Below are 19890 nucleotides of genomic sequence, written 5' to 3' on the forward strand. Positions count from 1 at the left end.
ACACACACACACACACACACACACACACATATGCATGCAAAGAAACACCAATCAGTGTGTTCCCAGGTGCAGCCCACACCTATCAGTTTATGGTTTGCGTAAAGGCTAACTTGTTATTTTCCTTTGTAATCTCTGCCTACTGAGCCTATGGTGCTGTTAAGTTATTGTGGCTCAATTTGCCTTCATTTTTTTTTAATTTTAATGTATTATTATTTAATATATATTATTGTTTTAGTTGCTTAAGAGATATTCCTGGCTCTGAATTTGCTCATTGCTATTTTTATGTTTTTGTGCATTATTTGTTGCCGTCATCATTAAAGGAACAGGTTACTCATCAGTTACTCAGTACTTGAGTTGTTTTTTTACAACATACTTTTTACTTTTAACTCAAGTAAATACTTGGGTGACTACTCCTTACTTTTACTTGAGTAATAAAAGTCTAAAGTAACAGTACTCTTACTTGAGTACAATTTCTGGCTACTCTACCCACCTCTGGTTAAAGTACCAATGATTGTCTCACACACACACACTAGGTGTGGTGAAATGTGTCCTTTTCATTTGACCCATCCCCTTGTTCCACCCCCTGGGAGGTGAGGGGAGCAGTGAGCATCATCGAACACATCGAACCTACAGTACAGGCTGTACTCTCCTAGAGTGGTCGAGCTATAGAACTTTACTCGAAGGAAAATGACACAGACATGTCCACAATGAAACCCAATAAAGGAAAATGCTCTGTTGTTGTTTGCTTTAACCAGCACAAGTAGCTACACAAACATTCAGTCTCAACTGAAGTAAGAAGTGTCATACTTTTAACTCATGGTTTGTGGCAATGTGCCTTCAACTGTGAAGATGTCACTTTAAGTGTGTGCCAAAACGAGTCCTGCTTCAACCACAATAACTCACAAAAAGATACATTTTCCAAACAAAATACTTTTAATGACGGTGAATATTATTAATGGCAATGGAACAGTAAGTAATAACAGTAAGTTAGAAATGTGTGAATGATACGTTAGCAATGTTAGCTCATTGTCGTTGTGTAGCTAGATTAGCCTTCTATTGTGATAATAGCATCACTGTTGTCAGGCAATATAAAGATGGATTTTTTGAAAATATACTTTTAATGGCGACGTTGTTGACTACTATTTATGGCATTTGAAGAAACAATGAAACAGTAAGTATTAAGAGCAGGTTTGAAATGTGTAAATGACACGTTAGCAATGTTAGCCTGAGTTGTTGTTTAGCTAACTTAGCCTTCTGTTGTAAGATAAAGGCAGCAATGTCCTCCGGCAAAATAAAGAATGATTCTCTTAAAAAGTACTTTTAATTGGATCAGTGTCTACTGTATATAATTTGTCATTACGTTCACGATGTAGCTCGTAGCTGTATAAGACTAAGATGTTTTGATCAGATTGTTTAGCATATATTGATTCATTCACATCATATTGATTCCAGTAGTTTCAATGTATACAATGTATCACAGTGGTCCCTGCATTCTTCAGTTGTTCTGAACACAAGCCTTACTACTCTGGACTTTTCTCAATCAATCGTTGCTGCTGTCTAACACACACACAAACACACACAAACACACACAAACACACACAAACACACAGAAAATACACATTTTCATCATTACACATTCTGCAAAGAACACAGTTAATGATGTGTGAGCTCCAGCTAACATCCCTGACAATAAACATCACACACACACGCACGCGCGCACACACACACACACGCACGCACGCACGCACACACACACACGCACACACACACACACGCACACACACACGTTCTTGTATTTACCTTCTTGAGACCACCGAAAAATGCCTACCTCTTTAGGACCACCCTTTCTAGGTATATAAAGTTTTGTATTGACAACATTAATAATATATACAGTACATACTATTCAAAAAAATAGTTGGAATTTCACAAGAAAAAGGTCACAATTTCACAAGAAAAACTCGTAATTTTACTCAACGCAAGTCAAAAGTTTACAAGGAAAACTGAACATTTGTGCAATATTATGATAAGAGTTGTAATTTTACACACTAACAGTAGCAATTGTACAAGAAAAGCGTACAATTTCAGCAATTTTATGAAAAGAGTCGTAATTTTACTTGGCAAGTCACAATTTTATAAGAAAACTTTAAAATGTTGGCAATATTATAATAATAATCTGAATTTTGCTTGGCAAAATTATGACAAAAGTCATCATTTTACTCCAAAAATGTCACTATTTTACAAGAACAACCAAAAAATTGGGCAATATTGTGATAAGTCAGAAATGTATATGACAAATGTCACCATTTTGCAGGAAGAAGTAATACTTTTACATAAAAAAAAGTAATAATTTTACAAGAAAATATTGCAATATTACAGAAACAGAAAGAATATGAGAAATTGTTCCCAATTTTATAAGAAAAAAGTCGACACATTGTGAGAAAAAAGTTTTTATTTATATATGAATTGTATGTTTGTAATTGTTTTTTAATCCTAATTATTTACTTCAAGTTATTACAGTATGTCTATATACATATATTTTTTTGGATTAATTTTAGCCAAAGGGGGCCCATTTCAATTTCTTATCAGTGGCCAAGTGGTTAGAGTGTCCGCCCTGAGATGGGTAGGTTGTGAGTTCAAACCCCGGCCGAGTCATACCAAAGACTACAAAAATGGGACCCCTTACCTCCCTGCTTGGAACTCAACATCAAGGCTTGGAATTGGGGGTTAAATCACCAAAAATTATTCCTGGGCGTGGCCACCGCTGCTGCTCACTGCTCCCCTGATCAAGGGTGATGGGTCAAATGCGGAGAATAATTTCCGGGATGAATAGGGAAGTCTTTCTTTGGCTGCCGTCTTGTTGTATCACACACCATATTGCCAAAAGTATTTGGCCACCCATCCAAATGATGAGAATCAGGTGTCCTAATCACCTGGCCTGGCCACAGGTGCATCAAATCCAGCACTTAGGGCATGGAGACGGTTTCTACAAACATTTGTGAAAGAATGGGCCGCTCTCAGTGATTTCCAGCGTGGAACTGTCATTGGATGCCACCTGTGCAACAAATCCAGTCGTGAAATTTCCTCGCTCCTAAATATTCCAAAGTCAACTGTCTTGACTGGCCTGCACAGAGTCCTGACCTGAACCCGATAGAACACCTTTGGGATGAATTAGAACGGAGACTGAGAGCCAGGCCTTCTCCACCGACATCAGTGTGTGACCTCACCAATGCGCTTTTGGAAGAATGGTGGAAAGTATCTATAGACACACTCCGCAACCTTGTGGACAGCCTTCCCAGGAGAGTTGAAGCTGTAATAGCTGCATCATATTGAACCCTATGGGTGAGGAATGGGATGGCTCGTATGTGAGTCAAGGCAGGTGGACAAATACTTTTGTCAATATAGTGTATCTTGCTGCCTTTGCACCTGTCAATGTTTACTTTTGTATGCACTATAAATCATTGAGAGGAGCCAGAGCGTTTTCTATTCAGGCTCCAGTACTCTGGAATGCCCTCCCGGTATCAGTTAGAGATGCTACCTCAGTAGAAGCATTTAAGTCCCATCTTAAAACTCTTTTGTATACTCTAGCCTTTAAATAGACCCATTTTAGACCAGTTGATCTGCCGTTTCTTTTCTTTTCTCTTCTGCCCCCCTCTCGCTTGTGGGGGGGGGTGGACACAGGTCCGGTGGCCATGGATGAAGTGCTGGTTGTCCAGAGTCGGGACCCGGCGTGGACCGCTAGCCTGTGCATCGGTTGGGGACATCTCTGTGCTGCTGACCCGTCTCCACTCGGGATGGTCTCCTGCTGGCCCCACTATGGACTGGACTCTCACTATTATGTTAGATCCACTATGGACTGGACTCTCACTATTATGTTAGATCCACTATGGACTGGACTCTCACTATTATGTTAGATCCACTATGGACTGGACTCTCTCACTATTATGTTAGATCCACTATGGACTGGATTCTCACTATTATGTTAGATCCACTATGGACTGGACTCTCACTATTATGTTAGATCCACTATGGACTGGACTCTCCCACTATTATGTTAGATCCACTATGGACTGGACTCTCACTATTATGTTAGATCCACTATGGACTGGACTCTCACTATTATGTTAGATCCACTATGGACTGGACTCTCTCACTATTATGTTAGATCCACTATGGACTGGATTCTCACTATTATGTTAGATCCACTATGGACTGGACTCTCACTATTATGTTAGATCCACTATGGACTGGATTCTCACTATTATGTTAGATCCACTATGGACTGGACTCTCACTATTATGTTAGATCCACTATGGACTGGACTCTCACACTATTATGTTAGATCCACTATGGACTGGACTCTCACACTATTATGTTAGGTCCACTATGGACTGGACTCTCACACTATTATGTTAGATCCACTATGGACTGGACTCTCCCACTATTATGTTAGATCCACTATGGACTGGACTCTCACTATTATGTTAGATCCACTATGGACTGGACTCTCCCACTATTATGTTAGATCCACTATGGACTGGACTCTCACTATTATGTTAGATCCACTGTGGACTGGACTCTCACACTATTATGTTAGACCCACTATGGACTGGACTCTAACTATTATGTTAGACCCACTATGGACTGGACACTCACTATTATGTTAGATCCACTATGGACTGGACTCTCACTATTATGTTAGATCCACTATGGACTGGACTCTCACTATTGTGTTAGATCCACTATGGACTGGACTCTCACACTATTATGCTCCCGGGAGGAGCTGGACGAAGTGGCTGGGGAGAGGGAAGTCTGGGCTTCCCTGCTTAGGCTGCTGCCCCCGCGACCCGACCTTGGATAAGCGGAAGAAAATGGATGGATGGATGGATGGACACATCAAAATCAACAAAAAAATCCTGACTTTGGAGCAATGTTCACAGACTCTATAGTATTTGGCTCTCTATTAGATGCAATGGTTTTCCGTATTGGGACCATCATTTATGTCCTAACTTGTTCACCGGTCCTCATATGGAAGCTACTTTTCCTCGTTGATGTCTCAAGAAGGGTAGAAATACAACACACACACACACACACACTTGTTGACAAGAATAAGTAGACTGTGTTTATACTCACAGTCCTCGGAGTCTGAGCCAAATCTTTTCAATTTGTTCGGGCTGCAGGTACTTGAGGGACGTGCTTTCAAACTCCTCGATCTCTTTGGTGGGTGACTCCATGTCACACCCTCACTGGCAAGAGTTGTGCCAACAGGGGGCTCAGAGAGGAATAGGAAAACAAAGTTTAATCCTCCTCAGGAGCGAGTGGTTGATGAAAGAGAGAGAGGCGGCAAAGACATAGATGTTCTTCATTCGCCGTGTGTCCTCCCCCCGCTCGCAAACATGTGTGAGAGTCTTTCAGTCGGCGTGCAGGTTGTCACAGCCCCTCACTTCTCTCCCGTGTGAGCGCAGGGGTCCTGGAGCCGTGCCATGCTCGCCCAGCAACGACGAGATGCAGACGGCAGAGCAGCGCAATCCGGGATTAATGCACACCGCCGAGGGGAGGGCGGAGGGGAGGATGGAACAGCGGCAGTCAAAGAGTGGGAGGAGCCTAACGCGGCAACCTGCTTCCTTTCATCCTATGGAAACGGCGGGAGACGATGGCGAGGCGGAAGTGAAGTGGAGCAGGAGACCTTTAAGCGCCTACTGAAATGAATTTTTTTTATTTAAACGGGGATAGCAGATCTATTCTATGTGTCATACTTGATCATTTCGCGATATTGCCATATTTTTGCTGATAGGATTTAGTAGAGAACAACGACAATAAAGATCGCAACTTTTGGTATCTGATTAAAAAAAGGCTTGCCCCTACCGGAAGTAGCGTGACGTAGTCAGTTGAACATATACGCAAAGTTCCCTATTGTTTACAATGATGGCCGCATGAAGTGAGAGAGATTCGGACCGAGAAAGCGACAATTTCCCCATTAATTTGAGCGAGGATGAAAGATTTGTGGATGAGTAAAGTGCAAGTGAAGGACTAGTGGGGAGTTGAAGCTATTCAGATAGGGAAGATGCTGTGAGAGCCGGGGGTGACCTGATATTCAGCTGGGAATGACTACAACAGTAAATAAACACAAGACATATATATACTCTATTAGCCACAACACAACCAGGCTTATATTTAATATGCCACAAATTAATCCTGCATAATAACACCTGCGTGTTTGTTATGCTAGCTCCTAGCTCCTCTGCTAGCTCCTAGCTCCATAGAACACGCCAATACAATTCAAACACCTGATCAACACACACAATCACTCAGCCCAAAAGACCGTTCACCTAACCCAAGGTTCATAAAGCTTATATATTTAAACAAAGTTACGTACGTGACGCGCACGTACGGTCAAGCTATCAAATGTTTAGCAGCCAAGGCTGCATACTCACGGTACCTGATATTCAGCTGGGAATGACTACAACAGTAAATAAACACAAGACATATATTTACTCTATTAGCCACAACACAACCAGGCTTATATTTAATATGACACAAATTAATCCTGCATAAAAACACCTACGTCTTTGTTATGCTAACTCCTAGCTCCTATGCTAGCTCCTAGCTCCATAGAACACGCCAATACAATTCAAACACCTGATCAACACACACAATCACTCAGCCCAAAAGACCGTTCACCTAACCCAAGGTTCATAAAGCTCATATATTTTAAAAAAGTTACGTACATACGCAAAAAAAAAGTTGCGCACATACGGTCAAGCGATCAAATGTTTAGAAGCCAAAGCTGCATACTCACGGTAGCACGTCTGCGTCTTTGTCATCCAAATCAAAGTAATCCTGGTAAGAGTCTGTGTTGTCCCAGTTCTCTACAGGCGTCTGTGTATCGAAGTCAAAAGTCCTCCTGGTTAGAGTCTCTGTTATCCAAGTTCTTCCATCTTGACTGCATCTTTCGGGAATGTAAACAAAGACGCGCCGGCTGTGTACTGTTGTTGCTGACTTCATTCGAAAAATACGTCCGTTTCGCACCGACAACTTTCTTCTTTGCTTGCTCAGCTTCTTTCTCCATAATGCAATGAACATAATTGCAACAGATTCACGAACACAGATGTCCAGAATACTGTGGAATTATGAAATGAAAACAGAGCTTTTTCGTATTGGCTTCAATGTGGAAGGCATACCCGTGTTCCCCGGGCTACGTCACGCGCATACGTCATCCTCAGAGGCGTTTCGAACCGGAAGTTTAGCGGCAAATTTAAAATGTCACTTTATAAGTTAACCCGGCCGTATTGGCGTGTTATAATGTTAAGATTTCATCATTGATACATAAACTATCAGACTGCGTGGTCGGTAGTAGTGGCTTTCAGTAGGCCTTTAAGCGACTTGGCGGCGCTACTATTTCCAAATACAACAAGTTGTGCTTCACATTACGCTGGAATTAACACAAGGTAAAAAAAAAAAAAGTAAAATATTGACAGCTCAGTTGCCAGAGTTTTACTCTAAACATAAAAGTGGGACCGGTTTTCCATTTACAGCAATGCTCTATAAAAACAACAACCATAGATTTTACTGTAAAATAACAAACAAACTGGCTACTCAGTCGCCAGAATCTTACAATAAACATATATGTACAGTCAGGCCTGGCCCTAACCAATCTGGCGCCCTAGGCAAGATTTTAGGTGGCGCCCCCCCACATCGGCAGTGAAGTGTATATACTCACAAGAAACCGAATAGCTTTGTCTTCGACTTTTTTTTACTTAAAGAAAGCAAATTAACATATTATATGAGAATGTTATGTTATGATTATCTTTAACCGAATCACAGCAGCGCTCAAATTAATGTTGTAACAAATAATTTTTCTATTAAATAGGCTTTACTTTGCATTTTAATAAAGGTGGGATTATTTTTTGCATTTAGAAATAATAGTACCAACTTTTTTTCTTCTCTCCAACATTTGTGGCACTGGCGTGGCGCCCCCTGATGGACGGCGCCCTTAGCATTTGCCTATACGGCCTATGCCACGGGCCGGCCCTGTGTACAGTGGTGGTCAAAAGTGTACATACACTTGATGAGGTCACCTACCTAGGTTCCATTCTAGAGGCTAATCTTTCCTGTGATAAAATGGCAACCAAGGTCATCAAAAAGGTCAACCAACGATTGAGATTTCTCTACAGAATCTCCTCTCTGGTCAACAAAAGCACCTTGAAGATTCTAGCGGCAACTCTCGTTCAACCCTTTTTCGATTACGCATGCACCTCCTGGTACCCAAGCACCTCCAAAACCCTCAAATCTAGACTCCAAACATCCCAGAACAAGCTAGTCAGGTTACTTCTAGACCTCCACCCCAGATCACACCTCACTCCTACCCACTTCTCCAAAGTGGGCTGGCTCAGGGTGGAGGACAGAGTCAAACAACTTGCACTGAGCCTAGTCTATAAAATCCGCTACACCTCCCTGATACCGAAGTACATGTCAAACTACTTCCTTAACGTAAATGACCGCTATAACCACAACACCAGGGGGAGCTCCACTAACCACGTTAAACCCAGATTCCGATCTAACAAAGGTCTTAACTCATTCTCTTTCTATGCCACATCAATATGGAATGCACTCCCAACAGGTGTAAAAGAAAGGGCATCTCTATCCTCCTTCAAAAGTGCACTAAAAGAACACCTCCAGGCAGCTACAACCCCTGACTAAAACCCACCCTTCCACATCCCACCTCCCCGGATTGTAAATAACCAAATGTAAATAATCAAATGTATATACTTGTTCTTATGCTATCTGAACTCACTATGTTCTCTGCTCTCTGTACATATCCTACCAAGTCAGTCCTACACTGTTTCAATGTCCATTTCTCTGATGATGCAATTGTTGATGACTGAAGTGCTGATATCAACCAAAGCCTCCTCATCCCACCCCCCGGATTGTAAATAATTCAATGTATATACTCTGATGATTAACTTGTGTGATGACTGTATTATGATGATAGTATATATCTGTATCATGAATTGATTAATGTGGACTCCGACTTAAACAAGTTGAAAAACTACTTATTGGGGTGTTACCTTTTAGTGGTCAATTGTACGGAATATGTACTGTACTGTGCAATCTACTAATACAAGTTTCAATCAATCAAAAAGTCTTGAGTTTCCAATCATTTCTACAATTCTTATTTTTTTGTGATAGAGTGATTGGAGCACATGCTTGTTGGTCACAAAAAACATTCATGAAGTTTGCTTCTTTTATGAATTTGTGAACAAATGTGCTGGGTCAAAAGTATACATACAGCAATGTTAATATCCCAAAGATGGGAAAAGGTCAATGCTGGGGGAGGATGAGTAAAAAATTACAATCTAGACTGGAGTGGGATAAAACCCAAATAGCAAAGCACATATACATATTACAACATACAACTCGAGACTTGCAACAGAGGGGAAGGAGTGGGGCCTACGGTGGCAGACTGCAGCTCTTCAGGCGCTGACCAGCCGTCCATCACCCCTAAGGGATTTGCGTCAAGGGCGTGGAATGGGGGGTGGGGTATTTGTGTGTGGCGTATATTTTTTGTGGATGCCGCGTGTCTCTGTTCTGCGGCCTTGGTGTTGTTGCAGCCGCCTGTCAGTCCAAAGTCAACAACAACATGTGTGTGTCCATGAGAGACAAGAAGGGAGGTTGTTGTGTCTTTGCGGCACTGTCCTTTGGGAGAGTCTCCAAGCCAGGGAAACAATCCAAGTTGGAATGTTTTGTATGCGAGTGAAAATAAAATTTGCTTTTCACTCTAAATTGTCTATGACTGGTCCTCAAATTCATCCTACAGGGCAGACAGTCCGATGTGATCCAAATCACAAGAGTGTTCACAGTTCTTCCAGCATCCTCCAATCATTTGTGGCAGCTTTGGGGTACTTTGAAGACTGCCAGCAACTTCCAATTTGTCGACAAACAAGAGCAACGCTTACTCCAATCAGCAGATGTCCTGTTGTCATCATTCACATCCTCGAGGATGTGGCACGCCAGGCACGTGGCACTCCTTCTCCCAAGAGTCTGTGGTGTGTCCAGCAACAACCGCAAGACAAGCAGGTTCCCCCAAGCCCAAGATCTTGTCAATTTCATTGAGGCCAGTTAATTAGTTCCAATGTTTAGATTTGGAGAGCAGTGCAAAAAGAGGCAACAAGAAAGTTAAAACAAGACAAAGAAGCAAGCAGGAGAGATAAGAGAGAGGAAAGATGAGCGTCCGCCCTCGATGAGTGCCAGTGAGAAAAGAGCATATTTGCATATGTTTCTGTTGTCTAGATCGCGATTCAGAAAAACTGTTACCAATTATAGATATGTGCTGCTGGTCCAACACATCACACAAAAGGTAGGAGCATGATAACATGAAAGTCAAGAAATATTATCATCTCCTTGGTAAAAGTTCCGTATATATGCAAAATCCTCATTTAAATAAGGCTGTCTTCACCGTTGTACAATTTGCACACGCAGTGCTAACAGCTAGTCACACGCAACACGCCCAGTCATGGTACATCAGACCTGGGCAAATGAAGGCCCGGGGGCCACATGCGGCCCGTTAAGCTTTTCAATCTGGCCCGCTGGACATTCCCAAATCATTTTAGTCAATCTTTAAGATGTAAAGTGTAGCTGCCATTATGATGTGCACTCATGTTTTATAATGACCGGAAGTCTTCAACTATACTAAGTCTTTCAATGCTTGGAATCTGCGCTTTTGCATGATATACTAGTTACTATGGTCATCTAATTAGTTACTATGGTAACTTAAGTCACATTAGCTCAGACGAGGCACCAAGCAGTGTGGGTGGGGAGTGTTTCCACAGAGTGTTTACAGAGCCTGAAATGTGGGTGTCAGGGACAGACGCGGAAGGAGATTTTTACAACAAAGTTCTAAAGCTTAGTGATATATCACATATATCAGAATGTAGGTGGGTTTATTTACCCTTCGCGTTCATATTTCGCTGTGCCTGTTGCATTTTTGTTGCGTTTCGCTTGATTGTAAAATATGTGGATGGAGAGGGTGTGTGACGTTCATATGGTGTCAATATTCAGTGTTTTATCCTTCATAGTTAATATTGTACATCCCAGATTCTTTATTTTCATGTACATTCTGGGTGTCTCATTCAGTAAAAAAATGTAAAATTCCATTCCGTTTTTTAAGGTGGTCTGTCATAACGTTTTTAGCATTCAATCAGACATTATTGTGAGGTTTTGTATTAGTGTTCCTAAAAATAGATATACGGCCCCCATACACATTTTTTTCTCTAAATTTGGCCCCCCGTGTCAAAATAATTGCCCAGTCCTGTGGTACATGCTACTTTAGCTTTTGCACACGCTGTTTAGCGCTTGGTATTTGGATCTTAGTAAAACAGGACCATAGTTGTTTACAGTCAACTAGTAAAGCTAACTGAGCAGTTTGCTTTTTGTCGCTATTATAACATTGGTTGTGGTGTTGCGGTTTTGTGTAATGTACTCGTTTGTGTATGACCATGTGGTCAAAGAGATAGTTTTCTCTCTGCTTTTTCATGCATACCAAATCGTTGTCAAAGTTTGAAAATAAACTTATTGTGTGAGTTTTCCCATAAATATGCTGTTGTTTACCTTCTAAATAAGTGTTACTTGGCAGAGTTGCAGTCATCTTACATCACATAATAGTAGCACCTGTAGCGCACTGAAAGACTAAAATATTATTTAAGGAACGTCAACCCCTAATTAAGATTTAACTCTGCTATGCCAGTTTAAAACCTGGAGGAGGAGAAGGGTTGGTTGTGGGGCTAGCGACCCTTAGGCTAAAGACACCGCAACTGCGGATGGTTGTCCTCTAGAGCAGTGTTTTTCAACCTTTTTTGAGCCGAGGCACATTTTTTTCATTGAAAAAATCCAAAGGCACACCACCAGCAGAAATCATTAAAATATGAAACTCGATATTGACAATAAAAAGTTGTGGGATATGATTTTAAAGCATAACTAAGCATGCATCACTATAGCTCTTATCTCAAAGTAGGTGTACTGTCACCACCTGTCACATCACACCCTGACTTATTTGGACTCTTTTGCTGTTTTCTTATGTGTAGTGTTTTAGTTCTTGTCTTGCACTCCTATTTTGGTGGCTTTTCCTGTTTTGTTGGTATTTTCCTGTAGCAGATTCATGTCTTCCTTTAAGCGATATTCCCTGCGCCTGCTCTGTTTTAGCAATCAAGAATATTGCAGTTGTTTTTATCCTTCTTCGTGGGGACATTGTTGATTGTCATGTCATGTTCAGATGTACTTTGTGAACGCCGTCTGCTCCACAGTAAGTCTTTGCTGTCGTCCAGCATTCTGTTTTTCTTCACTTTGTTGCCAGTTCAGTTGTAGTTTGGTTCTGCATAGCCTTCCCTAAGATTCAATGCCTTTTTTTTTTATGGGCACTCACCTTTTGTTTATTTTTAAGTTTAAGCATTAGACACCTTTTTACCTGCACACTGCCTCCCGATGTCGTCTGAAAAATTGTAATCACGATTAGCTACCTGCTGCCACCTACTGATATGAAAGAGTATTACACGGTTACTCTGCCGACACTTAACAACAACACATCATTTGCAGACTAGGTGAAATTAGATAATCTCCCACGGCACACCAGACTGTATCTCACGGCACACTAGTGTGCCGCGGCACAGTGGTTGAAAAACACTGCTCTAGAGGACGGACCTTAGGTCTAAGAAAGGTAGTAACTAGTGATGGTCAGATGAAGCCTCATGAGGCATTGAACCATTTGAGTCAATTGGTTCGAGAATTTCTCGAAGCTTCAACGCATGCTTCGGCTCAAGACACCACATGCTGGCCAAATGTTTAATTACAAACAATTGTAACCTAACCACATAATGTATGATGTATTGAATTGTTGCGTCTGTTATGGCTCTTGGAAACAACAAGGAATCACAGTAAATGTTTGAATAATTGGTTTTGCGACTTAAATTAACACAAGTATAATAAAATACGTTTTATGTGTTGTATATCTACATATATATTGTGTTTGTATTTTTCCCACATGGTAGGGCAGGTTGTATGTTTTCCTGTCACCTTGAGGAAATGGCATAAAGAGGAAGATGACAATGTAAGGAGCAGAGGCAATTTAGTTTTATTTTTGGTTGGAAGTCCATCCATCCATCCATTTTCTACCGCTTATTTCCTTCGGGGTCGCGGGGGGCGCTGGAGCCTACTCAGTACCTTCGTATTGTGAGGCAGACGCACTAACCCCTCTGCCACCGTGCTGCCCATCAAACTTTCTTGTTCTTGTCAAAAGTCTTGCAGCCGCATTTTGTACCAACTGTAATCTTCATTCTTTTATTTTCTTGACATCATCCACATGGTGGATTGTTAATAAAAGAATACATGCAGAATGCGTTACTTTGTTAAACGCGATGTTTTACGTGATTACAACATTCAAGGACTGACATTGCCGAGGATCAAACCCACGTCATGAGTCATCATGCTTGGCATCATGTGTCAGTGTGAACCATTACGCTACCAAAGGTTTGCTGAAACGAGCAATCCATCCATCCATTTTCTACCGCTTGTCCCTTTTGGGGTCGCGGGGGGTGCTGGAGCCTATCTCAGCTGCATTCAGGTGGAAGGCGGGGTACACCCTGGACAAGTCGCCACCTCATCGCAGGGCCAACACAGATAGACAACATTCACACACTAGGGACCATTTAGTGTTGCCAATCAACCTATCAACCAGGTGCATGTCTTTGGAGGTGGGAGGGGCCTATCAACCAGGTGCATGTCTTTGGAGGTGGGAGGGGCCTATCAACCAGGTGCATGTCTTTGGAGGTGGGAGGGGCCTATCAACCAGGTGCATGTCTTTGGAGGTGGGAGGGGCCTATCAACCAGGTGCATGTCTTTGGAGGTGGGAGGGGCCTATCCCCAGGTGCATGTCTTTGGAGGTGGGAGGAAGCCGGAGTACCCGGAGGGCACCCACACAGTCACAGGGAGAACATGCAATATCCACAAAGAAAGACCCAGAGCCCGAGTATTGAACCCAGGACATTCGTATTGTGAGGCACATGCGCTAACCCCTGTGCCGCCGTGCTGCCCTGAAATGAGCAGTGCTTTTTGAAATTGTTAACAAAGCGGTGACTGGTTCGAATTAAGTTTGCCGTCATTCTTTGATTCTACTCTCAAAAGCCCACATTTACAATGGAACTTGGGCGGTTTATGAGTTGTCGAATCTCCCGGCAAAATCAGAACCGTGTCCCAAAGTTGTCCCGTCATATAGGCGAGCAGCAAGGCTGAACCGGAAGCGGTCACCTGGTACAGCCTGGCAAGCCTAGATATGCGCTTTGCGTAAACGCCTCCTCCATTACTCGACACACGCCTCGAAGCCTCGCCACATTTTGTCCCATCTCTAGACGTAACCCTTATTTAACTTGAATAACTCAAATAATGTACCGTATTTTCCGGACTATAGGGCGCACCGGATTATAAGGCGCATTAAAAGAGTCACATTATTATTATTTTTTTTCTAAATGTAAAAGACTTCCTTGTGGTCTACATAACATGTGATGGTGCTCAAAATGTTGCATAGATGATGTTTTACACATCATCTTCAACTCACTTTCTGACAGTCTCTTCAGGATGCGCCGTTTTGTGGGCAGGTCTTATTAACGTGCCTCCACTTGGACAGCGTCTTCTCCCCGTCATCTTTGTTGTAGCGGTGTAGCGTGCAAGGACGGGAGTGGAAGAAGTGTCAAAAGATGGCGCTAACTGTTTTAATGACATTCCCACTTTACTTCAAATCAATAACGGAGCAGCATCTCCTCATCCGTGGCTCACTAGTGCAACAACAACGCCCGAAATGTGTCCCGTGAAGAAAACGTCCGACCGGAACTCTCTAATAACTAAAGTTCCTTGGGTGAATAATGTAAAGTCACTACACCGGTATGTTTTAGTGCTTTCATGGCGAGTTTACTGACAGATATAAGTAAGAACTTTACACTACTTTATATTAGAAATGGCAACATAACAAGAAGATAGAGAAAAATAAGAAGCTTATCGACTACGTTGTCGACAATTTTTCAGGATTTATGCAGACCCCAAATACAGATCATAAGGTACCAGAATAATATTGCGAAACAAAACGCTAGATATGTCTTACCTTATACGCACACCATTTTAATACTGGTATGTTTAATGCGCCGACAATCCTTCAAGCGATGCGGCTTCATAGCTTACCAAAGTCCTACTAAAACATTTTAATAAATTTTTGAGCGCCGTGTGTAATGTTCTATATTTTCAATGGAACATTTAAAATGTTGGTGTTGTTCACTTGAGACATATTGCCATCATAGTGCAGCCTACACTTATCTCTTATGTTTGACTGCCATCCACTGGTCACACTTATCATTACACCATGTACCAAATAAAATAGCTTCGAGGTGGGTAAGCTCAACCAACCGTATTCCTTACATTAGGCTCACTGGGTTATAAGTGCGCCTTATAGTCCGGAAAATAAGTTACATAATTCACGGTTAGACATGTAACGGAAGGTGAAGATGACATCATTTGCAGAGCAATACTGTCACCTTATGATATTTATAAGGTATTGCAGGAACTAATAAAGGCTCAGTACAGTCTTGGTTGGTCACCATGTCATGTTCACCAGAAACCTCTGGGCGGTTACTTCTGATGTCAACTTATTGCAAGGCAGAGAAGCAGTAACAGCAACATTATCACGTGGACGGATGAAGTGATGAAGACTTTTAGGGACATTTCAGGGCAAAACAATGCAGTCGGCTTTATGGAGCGGCGTAATCTTGAACATGAGGATAATACATTTGCAGCGCACCATAATAAATGCTGAGCCAAGCAGGATTAAATAGCATGCAGAGTGACACTGATTTGACCGAGATTACACTGATCCAATGAGAGCATCTCCACATCACACGAGCGTTGTTGTGCGTAATTATTGCAATCCCTGCTGTTTACTTCTGATTCTTGTTTTTTTATTACCCGTTTTAGGCAGGCTACCAGTGATTCACATGTGTCTGTTTCATGTTCACACGGATGAGTTTCCACTTCTCGAAGATGAATGAAGTTGATCTTATTTTATTAAGCTTGAATACTTTGGTTTAGCTCTGAAAGCTGGTTTGAGGTATTATATTGGCAAATACCGTAATTTCCGGACTATAAGCCGCTACTTTTCCCCCTCGTTCTGGTCCCTGCGGCTTATACAAGGGTGCGGCTTATATACGGCCTGTTCTTCTCCGACACCGACGGAGAGGATTTCGGTGGTTTTAGTACGCAGGAGGAAGACGATGACACAATGATTAAAGACTGACTTTTCATATACCGGTAGGCTGGTTATTTTGATAACGTACAGGCGAGCACTTTGTATTACTTTGCACCGTTGTATTATTTGTACTCTGCACGAATGCTGTTCGCCATGTCAAAGATGTGAAAGTTTGATTGAATGATTGAAAGATTTATTGTTAATAAATGGGACGCTTTGCGTTCCCAAACAGTCATCTCTGTCCCGACAATCCCCTCCGTGGTAGCAGGAACCCCTATATACTACGCTAATTACACATCAAAACCCTGCGGCTTATAGTCGGGTGCGGCTTATATATGGAGCAATCTGTATTTTCCCCTAAATTTAGCTGGTGCGGCTTATAGTCCAGAAATTACGGTAAGCGCCACACAGCACTCCTTAGATTATTGATATTTATTTGAAGCCACAATAAAAAAAAAGTGAACCCATGTACTTGTAAATTCACTACTTTACTGCAAAGTGTCAAGTATTCAAGATGGCCGTGCTTCCACATCTTTTTGAACAAAGATTCAATGTCAGTATCAGCTGCCAAGAGGTAACGATACATTTAAAAACAGGCGTGTGGTGAAGCGTGGTTACGCCACATCTACAGTTATGCTCCACTGACACACGTCCATTATCATTTGCTCACGAGCACACTGCAAAAAGTCAGTGTTCAAAAACAAGAAAAAAATTTCCAAAAATTTGGGGTATTTTATTTGAACTAAGCAAAATGATCTGCCAATAGAACAAGACAATTTGGCTTGTCAAGACTTTCCAAAACAAGTCAAATTAGCTAACCTCAATGAACCCAAAAATACCTTCAAATAAGTTTATTCTCACTAATAACACGTGTACTACTGTCAGAATAATTGTATCTAAGTTATCACAAAACTTTGTGTTTCAATGAGTTTGCGGCAAGCAGACAAAAGCTGTCTTTGATCTTACCAATCAAAAGGCTTGTAAAACTCCACTGTGTGTGATGGGAAGCGACATGAAGGTGTGGGTTTCTTTGAGCTATTGTAACCCACAGGAAGATTTTGTCTTGACTCGAGATCTACAAAGTGGAGAGGAAGCAGGACCTGACCCCCCTCCAGGCACCTTTTCTTTGAACTGTTTGGAACCAAAGGCGACGGCTGTTTACGACCCCCCTTCCTTTAGAAACAGCTGTTGCCATGTAATCAGGGAAAGCCCAAATAAAAGAGGATGCGTACAATATTTTGTCAGAGCGTGGTGGGACACTGTTCAAGGGTACAGGTCTACGCGTTTCTCCTCATTGAGCCAAATTTAAATCTGTCTCTGTTTAATTCCTTGCTTCTTTGTCTGTTTAATAGATGTCATCAGTGTTTGAACCTGACAACTACTTTATGAGTACGTATTTTCTATTGTTTCATTGAAAATAAAACAGCAAAGTCCATTTCGCTGTCAGCTGTTTTAATCTTTTTTTTTTACCTGCTTGAAATAAGAAATGATGACTTTAAAAAATTAGTTTTCTACTTGTGAGTGTTGATGACACAGCTTTGCAACACTTGATATTCTAGTATTCAAATCTCAGCAACAAGCTGTAATATCTTACTGAGATCATTTAGGACCAAAACACTTAAAACAAGTAAAACACTCTAACATAAAATCTGCTTAGTGAGAAGAATGATCTTATCAGACAGATAATAAGCAAATATCAGCCTTATTTGAGATATTTCATCTTACTTAGATTTCACTTTTTGCAGTGCAAGGGCCAACCGGAAGCACCAAACCTGCATTTGCGACATGTACATACAGTATATGGAAACACCGGATCACATTTTTCCCCCTCAAGACAGCAGTCATTCAAAATTGACGTGCCTCGTCGATAAAATAATTGTACAGTATTTGTACTGATTCCCGAGCGCGGCCACCGCTGCTGCTTGCTGCTCCCCTCACCTCCCAGGGGGTGAACATGGGGATGTGTCAAATGCAGAGGATCATTTCCCCACAGCTAGTGTGTGTGTTCCTATCTTTGGGACCTTAACTTAACTTTAACAATACCAAAAAGAAAAACGTCTATCAATGTATTTTCTGCGTGTTGGTATCGACCTGGTATCAAGGAAATCGATACTTTTGACAACTCTATCACTCTGCCACCTCCACTTGCACTTCCATGCTGCAGAAGAGATTTAAAGTGATCTCAGAGGGGATTTTCAGCTGGTTTTAAGCTTTCAGTCAAGTGTCCCTGAAGTCATACCACTTAGTTCCATGGAAGTGTTCTGGGAATAATGAGCCACGTAAGCCACAAATCTAGACCACCATCTTGCGTGAAGACACAAAACGCCGATGATTACTGCATGAATTAGTCCTGGTTGCTCAGTAGATTATGACGGTCAAAGCAGCGATACATTCCAAGAACATCATGCACATCGTATCGTACCATGAATTGATTAACGTAAGTTGAAAAACTTATTGGGGTGTTACCATTTAGTGGTCAATTGTACGGAATATGTACTGTACTGTGCCATCTACTAATACAAGTTTCAATCAATCAATCACCTGCATAGTAATTAATTAGTATGTTAGTGGACCTTTTTCTTTTCTATTTTCATACATTTTACAACTTGGGTCAAATTGAAGGTCAACATGTGTCCTACTTGTAATTGTCTTGTGATTCTACTCCATACACAGTATTATACCAGGAACCACACCCCTAGGGGTGTCTCGATACAACTTTTTCACTTCCGATACAGATAATAAAGCCTTGAGTATCGGTTGATACCGATTTGAATCCAACATGATATTAGCACGATTCATACAGGGTTTCCCCACACATTCATTTATTTGTGGCGGCCCGCCACGAAAGAATTATGTCCGCCACAAATAAAATAAATAAATAAATAAATAAAAATGTAAAATAAAATAAAAAATAATTTTTTTTTTGTTTTGTTTTGTTTTTTTGTCCTCTCCAGCTTCTCAGGCAAATCATATAGTTGATGTAGATGCCCGTATCGGCTGTTCAGATTTACTTTACATAAGAGAAGTGTAGGATACTTCTCTTGTTGCCTTATTTGTATTTGACTTTATTAAATGTATTTATATTAGAAACACAACATGTGTATATAACAAAGGGTGCAAAGTGTGCAGGCAGTAGGAAACACATGGTTAAGTGTAGGGAGTAAAACTGATGGCAGTCTAAAGTTCAAGATTTTTGGAGCTCTTTGTTCAGTGGATCAGATGTTTGATGAAGCTCTGTGTCTATCTACCACCACTACTGTTTATTTGTTACTGACTGTGGCAGGACACCTCTGCCTCTGTTTCACTTTATGTTGCTGGTAAATAATATGCTTGTAGTAGTAGGCTAAAGTTAAATTATTTAGTATGCACTAATTAAAGGGGCAGAGCTTTAAGAGACATTTTAGCTTTTATATTTTATAAGATATGTTTTTTGTAAGAACCACAATTAATAAATATATTTCAGTGAATAACGCATTGTTCAAATCTGTATATAAATATGTACATAAAGTGTTGTAATTATATTGTAAAATGGATGGATGGATGGACGTTTAAAACAAAACTGTTATTATTAATTAGTAAGTATACATTCTTTGAGCCTTTTTAGAGATAATCAAATC

At 41.2% G+C, this 19890-nt stretch overlaps 1 protein-coding gene across 7 annotated transcripts in view; it reads right to left on the reverse strand.

Moving 5' to 3' along the window:
• The window catches only part of pde1cb (phosphodiesterase 1C, calmodulin-dependent b), a 264072-nt gene that overhangs the window by 133818 nt on the left and 110364 nt on the right, over positions 1-19890 (reverse strand). For 2 of the 7 annotated variants that reach the window (XM_062023727.1, XM_062023726.1), the window contains exon 1: positions 5131-5474. The exons of the other annotated variants lie outside the window; for them this stretch is intronic. In XM_062023727.1, the coding sequence (XP_061879711.1) occupies positions 5131-5231 (101 nt within the window). In that variant the 5' untranslated portion in view covers positions 5232-5474. Of the gene's footprint in view, positions 1-5130; positions 5475-19890 lie in introns of those variants that run through there. 7 annotated transcript variants of the gene reach the window in all.

The sequence above is a fragment of the Entelurus aequoreus genome, linkage group LG16, assembly GCF_033978785.1.
Source record: "Entelurus aequoreus isolate RoL-2023_Sb linkage group LG16, RoL_Eaeq_v1.1, whole genome shotgun sequence".
NCBI classification, from domain to species: domain Eukaryota; kingdom Metazoa; phylum Chordata; class Actinopteri; order Syngnathiformes; family Syngnathidae; genus Entelurus; species Entelurus aequoreus.